Source organism: Saimiri boliviensis, chromosome 1 (genome assembly GCF_048565385.1).
Source record: "Saimiri boliviensis isolate mSaiBol1 chromosome 1, mSaiBol1.pri, whole genome shotgun sequence".
Taxonomy (NCBI): domain Eukaryota; kingdom Metazoa; phylum Chordata; class Mammalia; order Primates; family Cebidae; genus Saimiri; species Saimiri boliviensis.
The window spans coordinates 147,323,752-147,335,727 of NC_133449.1; the positions used below are offsets into that span (position 1 = coordinate 147,323,752).

Below are 11,976 nucleotides of genomic sequence, written 5' to 3' on the forward strand. Positions count from 1 at the left end.
GCAGTGAGCTGAGATTGCACCTCTGCAATCCAGGTTGGACTACAGAGCAAGATCCCGAAAACAAAAACAAAAACAAAAACAAAAAACCCAAGCAGGGTGAGTACAAAGGAAACTAAGAAACTAAGCTTGTTGGTAAACAATGAAAATCGAAGGTAAAATCTTAAAAGCATCCAAAGACAAACCATTAAGCCTTTTAAAAAGTAACAGTGCTTTTTAGGCGGTGGCTAACGCCTGTAATCCCAGCACTTTGGGAGGCCGAGGCGGGTGGATCACGAGGTCAAGAGGTCGAGACCATCCTGGTCAACATGGTGAAACCCCGTCTCTACCAAAAATACAAAAAATTAGCTGGGCATGGTGGCGCGTGCCTGTAATCCCAGCTACTCGAGAGGCTGAGGCAGGAGAATTGCCTGAACCCAGGAGGCGGAGGTTGCGGTGAGCTGAGATCATCACGCCGTTGCACTCCAGCCTGGGTAACAAGAGCGAAACTTCGTCTCAAAAAAAAAGAAAAAAACGCAACAGTCAGATTTTTTTTTTTTTTTTGGAGACAGAGTTTCGCTCTTGTTACCCAGGCTGGAGTGCAATGGCGCGATCTCGGCTCACCGCAACCTCCGCCTCCTGGGTTCAGGCAATTCTCCTGCCTCAGCCTCCTGAGTAGCTGGGATTACAGGCACGCGCCACCACGCCCAGCTAATTTTTTGTATTTTTAGTAGAGACGGGGTTTCACCATGTTGACCAGGATGGTCTCGATCTCTTGACCTCGTGATCCACCCGCCTCGGCCTCCCAAAGTGCTGGGATTACAGGCTTGAGCCACCGCACCCGGCTATCAGTCAGATTTATCACTGACTTCTCCACAGAACACCAGAAGCCAGAAGATGCTGAAATACCTTCCAAGTCCAAATATGCATGTACATACCCACATGCATGCCACAGCAAAATTTATTTTTCAGAATGATGGGTAACTTTTAAAAAGTCAAAATGAATAATATCTTTTCAGACAGTGGAACGACAAGATAATTGTCTCCAACAAAATTTTCACTGCATTGAAGGAAAGACTGAAAGGTTACGGAGAGAGAGACTGTCAGTGCGAACACATCCTGGGAAAGGAAGGAGCCCCTCCATGGTTTAGCCAAAGTGATGGAAACTGAGCCATGAGGAAGCCTCAGGATCTAACTGCAGAAGCCAGACACCGCGGCTCACGCCTGTAATCCCAGCACTTTGGGAGGCAGAGGTGGCAGATCACCAGAGGTCAGGAGTTCGAGACCACCCTGGCCAACATGGCGAAACTCCGTCTCTGCTAAAAATACAAAAATAAGCCGGAACTGGTGGTGCACGCCTGTAATCCCAGCTACTTGGGAGGCTAAGGCAGGAGAATTGCTTTAACCAGGAAGGTGAAGGTTGCAGTGAGCCAAGATCACACCGCTGCACTCCAGCCTGAGCGAAAGAGTGAGACAAGCTTTCAAAAAAAAAAAAAAAAAAATCTAACTGCGGAGTCACAGGAAATGCAGAGGGTGAGGCAAGGAAGAGTGTGGGAGCTGAGCAGACAGTGGTGCCAGCACCCAGCGCTGGATGCAGAAGGTGTGAGGGGTGGGGTCTGTCAGGGACAGGGGTGGTGCTTACACACACATTCTCGGGCATGTGGCATGGGGGACTAAAGGCAGAGAAAGACACCTGGAGTATGCAGGTCAGCATTGGTCCCAGTGACATCTCCAGGGGCTATGGACTGCAGAGCCTGGCCAAGGACTGCTGCCTTCCAGAAAACCCCATGGGTCAAGCTGGCTTCAGCAGGTAGGGCCTAAATTCTAAGCCCAGAGTGGAGCCCTGAGCAGGGAGGAGATAAGAAGACCTCAGCTTCCTGAGAAGGCTGGTTGACAGGATGAACTGCAGCCTGGAAAGGGAACGGTCGTACCATCCCTCTGTGGGTGACAAGGACAATTTCCACCCCGCCTCTCCTGGGCCACTCAGAAAGACACAGGCAATGCAGTCAGTGCTTCTAAACAGATGCATTTAATGGGAAATCTTGGGGCAGAGGGAGTAGAAGTCTCGGGCTCAGTTGGCGGCCAGGATCTCCTGCACCCAGGGCAGGAGCTTGGTGACGCGGGCGTACACAGCAGGCGTGGTAGTGGAGCAGGTGCCGCTGCCCCAGGACACAATGCCCACCAGGGTCCAGGCTCCATCCTTCTGGCAGACCAGGGGGCCGCCGGAGTCGCCCTGCAGGAAGGAGAGAGGAACTATCTCCAGGCCTGAGAGAGGTGCCAGGGCCTAGGGACCCTGACCTGGTGGAGTCTAGGGAGAGGTGCAGAGAAATGCCATGCTTGGGCACCGGGGCGGGGGGGCACTGGGGCCTTGAGGTCTGGGTTCATGTGGCAGCCCCTGCTCTGTCATGCACTCCTGGAGGGAGCTGTGCCAGGTGGCTTCCCTCTCTAAGCCGGGTCACCATCTGTCTGTCCAAACCTTCAGCTCAGAGGGCTGCAAGGAAGTCCCCAGGGTCAGCCCCACCTGCCTGGCCTGAAGGAGCCCTCATGGGCAGCTGTGAGCCTGAGTCAGGACCCTCACCAGGCCCGAGGAAGGAGCGGGGTTAGTAGATGAGGGCAGAGAGGGGTGGAAAGCCCAGGCCTCCCCAGCACCCCTCTGGCCTGGCAGGGTCTGGGCAGGGCCTGCCTCACCATGCAGGAGGAGACGCCACTGGCCCCGGCGCAGACCATCACGTCGGTGATCTTGCTGCCCCAGAACTTCTTGCAGTCGGCGTTGGACACAAGGGGCAGGGCTGCCTGCTGCAGCTTCTCAGGGGTCTTGTTGGCTGCAGGACAGAAGGGTCAGGGCCCCTGGCCCCACGCAGCCCAGCGAGGAGGGAGAGACCCACGGCTGACACGCCTGCCCTCCCCTGCACCATTGCCACGTGGGCACAGCCCCTGGAGGCTGAGAAGCACCTGGGGGACGAGGGGGCGCTGGCTCTGCCCAGGTGGGAGCCCCGAGCTCTGACTCCAGGCAGGTCAGCCAGAGCAGGGCTCACACGGCCGTGCGCCACTGAGAAGCCCCCGCCGAGGCTCCTCATGATCTGGCCTGGATTTTATTTGCATTTGGGGAATTTAAAATTCAGAGATTTTTCAGTGAAGAACAGACAGGAGTGAGTTGGAATTTAGAGCCAAACAGGGGGGACTCCACGGCAACGCATCCCCGACCCCAAGGTGGCCCCGCGGCCCTCACCGTTGTACTTGGTCTTGCCCCAGCCGGTGGTGGCACACAGGGTCCCTGCGGGGAAGTCATCGTCGGCGCTGGGCAGGCACACAGCTGACACTGTCTCAGAGAATTGGGCGGGCGTGGCCAGCTTCAGCAGGGTGATGTCATTGCGCACGGTCAGCATGCTGAACTTGGGGTTCTTGAAGACCTGGGGGTGGGGGTCAGAGCACCGGGGTGAGGCCCTGGGAGGAGGCGGGACCTACAGGCTTCGAGGACACAGACTCCTTCGCTGGAGGCTGTTCGGGAGCAGTCCGCCCTCAGGGGACGGCATGGGAACAGCAAGGCCAGCCTGACCTGCCCTCCGGGTGCCTGTCCCTGAAGCAGCTGAGGGGTCCCCCTGTGCCCACCACTCCTGCCCTCTGCTATGCAGGGCCTGGGTACCTTGGCAATCTTCAGGACCTGGATGTCCTCCTCGTCAGAGCCCTGGTCAAACTCCCCGGCCACGACCACATCAGAGGTTCTGGACAGAGTGTAGCAGGTGAGAGGAAGAACGTGCCCTGCTCCCCCCACTCCCACTGGGGCTAGAAGCAGAGCCCCAGGCTGCCGGCCCTCACCTGACCCCACAGTGGGCAGCGGTGACCACCCAGTCCTCGCTGATGAGGGAGCCGCCGCAGAAGTGGAAGCCGGTTTTGTCCTGGGAGGCAGAAGGGGAGGGTCGGCAACTCCCACCTGTGGCACCCCCAAGCCTGGCCGCCACCCAGGGTGCCCCCTGCCTTGCAGAACCCCCACTTACCTGCAGGGACACCTGCCAGGGCCAGGAGCCTGGGACAGCGTCCTCCCCATTGACGATCCTGGACAGGCCGCTGAGCACTGGTTGGATGGCAGGGACCCCGCAGCCTGGGGGCGGGAGTGGGTGAAGAAGAGCTGAGGCCCCGAGCCAAGCTGGGCCTCACCTGCCTGCACACAGAACTCCTGCTTCTGCCCCCATCCATGGAGGCCAGCTCCCTGGCACATACTGCCTCTGCTTCCCTGGCCCCCAGGCTCTAGGCTCAGATGTCCCTCAACACCCTGCCTGCTGGCTCCTCATCCTTTCCAGGATGCAGACGGTCATGGCTGCCCCCACCTGAGGCCCATCCAGCCTAGAGAAGCAGAAAACAGGCCAGGCCGTAAGACTGCCTGGGCTCTGCCTCAAGGCCACCCTTTCCTTGCCGTGTGACCCTAGACCAGGCAGGGCAGCACTCGGGCCTCAGTGTCCACAGCTATAAAATGGGCAGCAGAACCATGTGAGCTCCCCCGGCCAACATGCCTCCCTTAGACTGGTGGGAAGTGGGAAGAAAATCTGATAACCCCAAGTCTACTGGGGCCCCGGGGCTCTGACACTTTGCAGACTCGAAAGTGAAAGGGCAGTGTGGACGCCGGTGGGCAGGTTGAATTCTGTATTTCTGTGACAGTCCACAATTTCAGGAACCATTCATTGTATAAAATTTTGGTTTCCTGTTTTTTGGAGACAGCGTCTTGCTCTATCACCCTGGCTGGAGTGCAGTGGTGCGATCAGGGCTCACTGCAGCCTCAAGCTCCTGGGCTGAAGCAATCCTCTTGCCTTGGCCTCTCAGCATGCTGGGATTACAGGCATGAGCCCCCATGCCTGGTCTTGGTTTCTTAACTATTTAATAAAACTGGACTGTGGTCAGTTGCTTGAACTGGGAGGTGGAAATTGCAGTGAGCTGAGATCGCACCATTGCACTCCAGCCTGGGCAACACAGTGAGACTCTGTCTCAAAAAAAAAAAAAAATAATAATAATAATAAGACCCCATCTCTACCAAAAAAAAATTTTTTAACTTAGCCAGGGGCATGCCTATAGCCCCAGCTACTTGGGAGGCTGTGGTGGGAGGTTCACTCGAGCCCGGAGTCTGAGGCTGCTGTGAGCTCTGATCACACCACTGCACTGCAGCCTGGGCGACAGAGTGAGACCCTGTCATAAAAAAAAAAAAAAAAAAAAAAACCACTGTTGGTGTAAAGTTTTTAAATCCTTATGTATAGATGTAGAAATATGTAGCACATTTGTATACGACCACATTGCAATGACTCACAGCAAGCTCAGAAGAAGGCTCACGTTCCAGAGAGGGAAGGAGGGGAAAAGGGAAGCCTGAGTGGCATCTGTTCTAGAAAGAAATATCTGAAGCAAATCTGCAAAAAGATTTGCTGAATTCCAACAGTAGATAGAAAGATGTCATGTTATCTTCTATATTTTCTTTCACTATTTCTTTTTTTTTTTTTTTTTGAGACTCAGTTTTGCTCGTTACCCAGGCTGCAGTGCAGTGGCATGTTCTCAGCTCTCTGCAACCTCCACCTCCCAGGTTCAAGTGATTCTCCTGCCTCAGCATCCAGAGTAGCTGGGATTATGGGAATGTGCCACCACACCCAGCTAATTTTGTATCTTTAGTAGAGATGGGGTTTCTCCACCTGGGTCAGGCTGGTCTTGAACTCCCGACCTCAGGTGATCTGCCCACCTCAGCAGTGCTCCCACAGTCATGAACCACCATGCCTGGCCTACTATTTCTCTTTAAAAAAATAGAAAATGTGCTGGGCGCGGTGGATCATGCCTATAATCCCAGCACTTTGGGAGGCCGAGGCGGGTGGATCACCTGAGGTCAGGAGTTTAAGACCAGCCCAGCCAACATGGTGAAACCCCATCTCTACTAAAAATACAAAAATCAGCTGGTGTGATGGTGTGCCTGTAGTCCCAGCTACTCAGGATGCTGAGGCAGGAAGATTGCTTGAACCTGGGAGGCCGAGATTGTGCCACTGCACTCCAGCCTAGACAGCAAGAGCAATACTGCATCTCAAGAAAATAAAAAAGAAAAAGAAAAAGAAAATGCTTAGCAAGTATCCGGCACATAAATAAAAACCCCTGCCGAGGCCTTGGGAGGTCTCCCAGGGCCACGCCTTACCCTGTGCACAGCACACCCCACCTGCCCAGGCAGCCACTTCTGGAGGCTCAGACCGTGGCAGGTGCCAGCAAGGTCCTTCCCACTCCTGAAGCAGGTCGTGCAGGCTTGGGAAGCCCTAGAAGGACGCTGTCTTTCCTGCGACCTCAGCTTGCCTGTGCTGGGGATGAGGCTGCAGGGGACAGAGCAGGGGGCTCAGATCCCCCGACTCTCCTCGAGGCCTAGGGCTCCCTCAGGACAGAACCCCTCGGGCCCCAGCACTCACCAAAGGCGGCCCCCGCAAGGGCGAAGCAGGAGAGGAGCCAGAGGAAAGCCATGGTGCTGCCTCAGGAGGTGTGGGATCTGCCAGCTGAGGGGCCCCTTTTACCTCCCCGGGAGCCCCAGCCCCGCCCAGCCAGGGAGGCCTGAGCCCACCCTCCCTGTCACCCAGGGACCTTGGGCAATAGTGGAGGCAGAGCCCAGCCTGGCTGTCTGCCAGGACACCCCAGCCCCTGGGAAATGGGCAGCTGCCCTGACATCACCCATCAGCCTTGGGGACGTGGCCCCACAGAGCCAGCTGTGAGCTCTGGCAACCCTGCCAGGAGCCAGCACCAGGCTCTTCTGTTCCCAGTGGGGAAGTGGAGGCATTCCCACCCCAGGGCTCAAGGAGGCCCAGAGGGTCATCACCAGGAGGCCGCAGCAGTTCTCATGGAAGCAGCCCGTAGGAACTCAGTGTGGCCACAGGCTCTCAGTGAAGGACAGAATAGCACTGTCCTAGAAGCAAAGGGCGTGTGGCAACCTGGATTCTTCAGAGTGTCGCTGCATGTCACCAGTGAAGCCAAGGCATTTCTGAGTGTGGCAAGGGTCTGGGTGACAAGGAACCACCCTGCTGGTGGCCACAATCGGTGGGTAAAGCTGCTAACAGGTGTCCCACATCTGCCACAGCACCCGACGGAATTCACTTTTTCTGCAATGACTCATGATATAACAAACTCATCATTTCATAAAGCTTCAGTTTCTTATAAAGTGAAACTTTGATTCCACACCGTAAAATGACAAAGAAAACTTTAAGACGGAGTGTCACTCTGTCGCCCCGGCTGCAGTGCAGTGGTGCGATCTCAGCTCACTGCAACCTCTGCCTTCAGGGTTTAAGTGATCCTCCTGCCTCAGCCTCCCAAGTAGCTGTAATGACAGGCATGTGCCACCACACCTGGCTAATGGTTTTCTTTTTCTTTTCTGTTTTTTTTTTTTTTTTTTTTTTTTTTGAGACAGGGTCTAGCTCTGCTGCTTAGTGCAGTAGTGCAATCTCGGCTCACTGCGACCTCTGCCTCCCAGGTTCAAGCAATTCTCCCACCTCAGGTAGCTGGGATTACAGGTGCGCACCACCAGGCCTGGCTGATTTTTGTATTTTTAGTTGAGATGGGGTTTCACCATGTTGGCAGGTTGGTCTAGAACTCCTGGCCTAAGGTGATCCACTGGCTTTGGCCTCCCAAAGTGCTGAAATTACAGGTGTGAGCCACCGTGCCTGTCTCAAAAAACAAACGTTTTTGAGGAAACAGAAAAACTTTTTTCATTGTCACAAAACAAGGAGGAAAGAGCTGTAGGCGACAGGCCAGTGGCTGGGGGCAGGAAGTGGAGGCCCAGGGGTCCTCGGCACCCTGTGGGCTGGTATTCGGGGGACAGGGCCCACAGCATTCCTGCCCTCATGGGCCTGAGATGCTTGTGACAGACACACATAACACAGGTGAGCATGTAACGCAGTGGTGACCGCAGTCACCAGGGCAAGGCTGGCCAGGGACGGGCAGCACTGCAGTTTCCGACCGCGGGGGCCGAAAGGAAGACGCAGTGGGTGGATGGCATTTCCATGGAAGGCCTTGGGCTCTGTGGTCAGCGGGCCACGCCACCTTGGCATGTAGAATATCCCCTCCCCACTCTCTCCCCTGCTGGAGAACACACAACTGTGAAGTGAAACTGAATTTTTTTTTTTTTGAGATGGAGTTTCGCTCTTGTTACCCAGGCTGGAGTGCAATGGCGCGATCTCGGCTCACCGCAACCTCCGCCTCCTGGGTTCAGGCAATTCTCCTGCCTCAGCCTCCTGAGTAGCTGGGATTACAGGCACATGCCACCATGCCCAGCTAACTTCTTGTATTTTTTTTTTTTTTTTAGTAGAGACGGGGTTTCACCCTGTTGACCAGGATGGTCTTGATCTCTTGACCTCGTGATCCACCCGCCTCGGCCTCCCAAAGTGCTGGGATTACAGGCTTGAGCCACCACGCCCGGCCCGAAACTGAATTTGTAAACTAAAGACAAAACTTCTGAGACAGCATCTCGCTCTTGTGCCCCAGGCTGGAGTGCAGTGGCGTGATCTTGGCTCACTGCAATCTCCGCCTCCTGGGTTCAAGCGATTCTCCTGCCTCAGCCTCCTGAGTAGTTGGGATTACAGGCGTGTGCCACCACACCCAGCTAACTTTGTATTTTTAGTAGAGGCGGGGTTTCACCATTTTGGTCAGGCTGGTCTAGAACTCCAGACCTCATGATCCACCCGCCTCAGCCTCCTAAAGTTCTGGGATTTCAGGTGTGAGCCACTGTACTCAATGACAAAACATCAAAAGAAAACAAGTTCACATTAACAATGTTGCTTTTTTTTTTTGAGACAGAGTCTCGCTCTGTCATCCACGCTGGAGTGCAGTGGCGTGATCCCAGCTCACTGCAACCTCCACCTCCTGGGTTCAAGTGATTCTCCTGCCTCAGCCTCCGAAGCAGCTGAGATTGTAGGCGAGCACCACTACACCCGGCTAATTTTTGTGTTTTTAGTAGAGACAGGGTTTGGCCATGTTGGCCAGGGTGATCTCGAACTCCTGACTTCAACTGATCCATCTGCCTTGGCCTCCCAAAGTGCTGGGATTACAGGCGTGAGCCACCATGCCCAGCCGAAAAGCATATTTTTGTTGTTGTTTTTTGAGACAGGTTCACTCCGGCTCTGTCGCCCAGGCCGGAGTGCAGTGATGCAATCACCGCTCCCTGCAGCCTCAAACTCCTGGGCCCAAGTGATCCTCTCACCTCAGCCTCCCCAGCCTCCCAGCTACTGGGACCACAGGTACATGCCACCACACCCAGCTCATTTTCTTGTTTATTGTAGAGATGGGGCCTCACTATGTTGCCAGGCTGCTTGAGAACCCCTGGCCTCAAGCAATCCTCAAGTGATCCCCCCATCTCAGCCTCCCAAGCAGCTGGGATTACAGCTATGAGCCACCACACTTGGCTAACTTTTAAATTTTTTGTAGAGACGGGGTCTCACTCAACATAGTGACCAGCAACACCCCAGGTGGTCACCAAAAAGCACTGTAAGTGATGCGAAGGCCCCACGATGAGGTGCGGGGGTCTTCCATTCCCTGCTCGGTTCCCATCCTCCTCCCTTCTCCATGTTCTGTCTTCCAGGAGACGGACCCTCAGCAGTGAGGCTGCTCAGCAGGTCTCAGGAGCAACCCTGGAGAGGGTCTGAGGAGGGAAGAGGCCAGCATTGGCTTCTCTGGCTGCTTCCTCTGCAGAGACCACAGCCCCTTCCAGGCAGCCCTCCCCACACGGCTGCGCTGGCCACATCCAGAGCTGCCACCCTCCCTGTCACGCTGGCTCTAGGTGTGTCCCGGCGAGGCTAGCTAGGTGCGAGGCACCTTCGCTTGTTAAACCCTGCTGGTGCTTTTGTAAAAATGCCCTCTGTGAACACTTCATTCTAATGACCCGCTTCGAGTGTATCATATGTTTCAGCCCAGCCCATGACTGACACAGAAACTGAGGCCCCAGGGCCACTGCACATGGTATTCTGGGGTCTCCTATATGAGGAGTCCATGGATCACCTGTTACCAGGGAAGATGAGACCCGGGTGGGCCACACCATGCAGCGGCGTCACAGTCACTTGAGTTGGCGTTGGACGTGGCACTGGCAGAAGTGCTGCACTGAGTCCTACAGAGTGAGGGGTGGTTGTCATTACTGTGGGGCCACGCCAGGGCCAATAAGCCATGAAAAGATAGATAGCCCAGGGCACCACTGATAGAGACAGGAAGCAAAACCAGGCTGGGCGTGGTGGCTCATGCCTGTAATGCCAGCACTTTGGGAAGCGGAGGCAAGTGGATCATGAGGTCAGGAGTTTGAGACCATCCTGGCCAACATGGTGAAACTGCATCTCTACTAAAATACAAAAAAAAAAAAAGCTAGGCCAGGTGAAGTGGCTCATGCCTTAATCCCAGCACTTTGGGAGGCTGAGGCAGGTGGATCACAAGGTCAGGAGTTGGAGACCAGCCTGGCCAACATGGTGAAACCCACCTCTACCAAAAATACAAAAATTAACCAGGCATGGTGGTGTGTACCTGTAGTCCCAGCTACTCGAGAGGCTGAGGCAGGAGAATCGCTTGACCTTGGGAGCTGAGATCACATCACTGCACTCCAGGCTGGTGACAGAGCGAGACTCCATCTCAAAAAAAAAAAAGAAAGAAAGAAAGAAAGCAAAACCACACACACAGAGAGAGATATGCTTCACACCTACCAGGATAGCTACAATTTTTTTTTTTTTTTGAGACACAATCCCACTCTGTCGCCCAGGGTAGAATGCAGTGGTATGATCTCAGCTCACCACAACCTCTGCCTCCTGCATTCAAGTGACTCTCCTGCCTTAGCCCCCAGAGTAGCTGGGATTACAGACGTGTGCCACCAGGCCTGGCTAAATTTTTATATTTTTAGTAGGGACAGGGTTTCACCATGTTGGCCAGGTTGGTCTTAAATTCCTGACCTCAGGTGACCCACCTGCCTCAGCCTCCAAAGTGCTGGGTTTACAGGCGTGAACCACTGCACCTGGCTGATAGCTACAAGTTAAAAAACAAAAAATAACAATTGTTGGTGAGGATGTAGAAAAACCGGAACCCTCATGCAGTTGCTGGGAACGTAACACGGTGAAGCTGTTATGGAAAACTGTTTGGCATGGCTGGGTGAGGTGGCTCACGCCTATAATCCTGGCACTTTGGGAGGCCAAGGCGGGTGGAACACTTGAGCTGAGGAGTTTGAGACCAGCTGGGCAACATAGTGAGACCCCTTCTCAAAAAAAAAAAAAAAAAAAATTAAAAAATAAAACAACACGCTGGGCATGGTGGTGTGTGCCTGTAGTCCCGGCTACTCAGGAGGCTGAAGTTGGAGGATCACTTGAGGCTGAGAGGTCGAGGCTGCAGTGAGCCGAGATCCAGCCTGGTCAACAGAGCAAGGCCTTGTCTCAAAAAAAAAAAAAAAAAAAAAAAAAGGCCGGGTGCAGTGGCTCAAGCCTGTAATCCCAGCACTTTGGGAGGCCGAGGCGGGTGGATCACGAGGTCAAGAGATCGAGACCATCCTGGTCAACATGGTGAAACCCCGTCTCTACTAAAAATACAAAAAATTAGCTGGGCATGGTGGTGCGTGCCTATAATCCCAGCTACTCAGGAGGCTGAGGCAGGAGAATTGCCTGAACTCAGGAGGCGGAGGTTGCGGTGAGCCGAGATCGTGCCATTGCACTCGAGCCTGGGTAACAAGAGTGAAACTCCATCTCAAAAAAAAAAAAAAAAAGTAACAAAAAGTACAAAGAAAACAGTTCAGCAATTCCACAAAAGAAACAAAGGTAGGCCGGGCGCAGTGGCTTACGCCTGTAATCCCAACACTTTGGGAGGCCGAGGCGGGTGGATCACGAGGTCAAGAGGTCGAGACCATCCTGGTCAACAGGGTGAAACCCCGTCTCTACTAAAAATACAAAAAAATTAGCTGGGCATGGTGGCGTGTGCCTGTAATCCCAGCTACTCAGGAGGCTGAGGCAGGAGAATTGCCTGAACCCAGGAGGCGGAGGTTGTGGTGAGACG

At 54.3% G+C, this 11,976-nt stretch overlaps 1 protein-coding gene across 1 annotated transcript; it reads right to left on the reverse strand.

The window, feature by feature from the left end:
* Window positions 1-1,989: 1,989 nt before the first annotated feature.
* On the reverse strand, window positions 1,990-6,464 carry LOC101041923 (chymotrypsinogen B2). The gene is made up of 7 exons (XM_074388893.1): window positions 6,393-6,464; window positions 3,972-4,075; window positions 3,793-3,872; window positions 3,620-3,698; window positions 3,206-3,386; window positions 2,665-2,798; window positions 1,990-2,209 (listed from the first exon to the last, which is right to left on the reverse strand). The coding sequence occupies exons 1-7, from the start codon at window positions 6,442-6,444 to the stop codon at window positions 2,048-2,050; spliced, it is 792 nt and encodes a 263-aa protein (XP_074244994.1). The 5' UTR covers window positions 6,445-6,464; the 3' UTR covers window positions 1,990-2,047.
* Window positions 6,465-11,976: the final 5,512 nt, after the last annotated feature.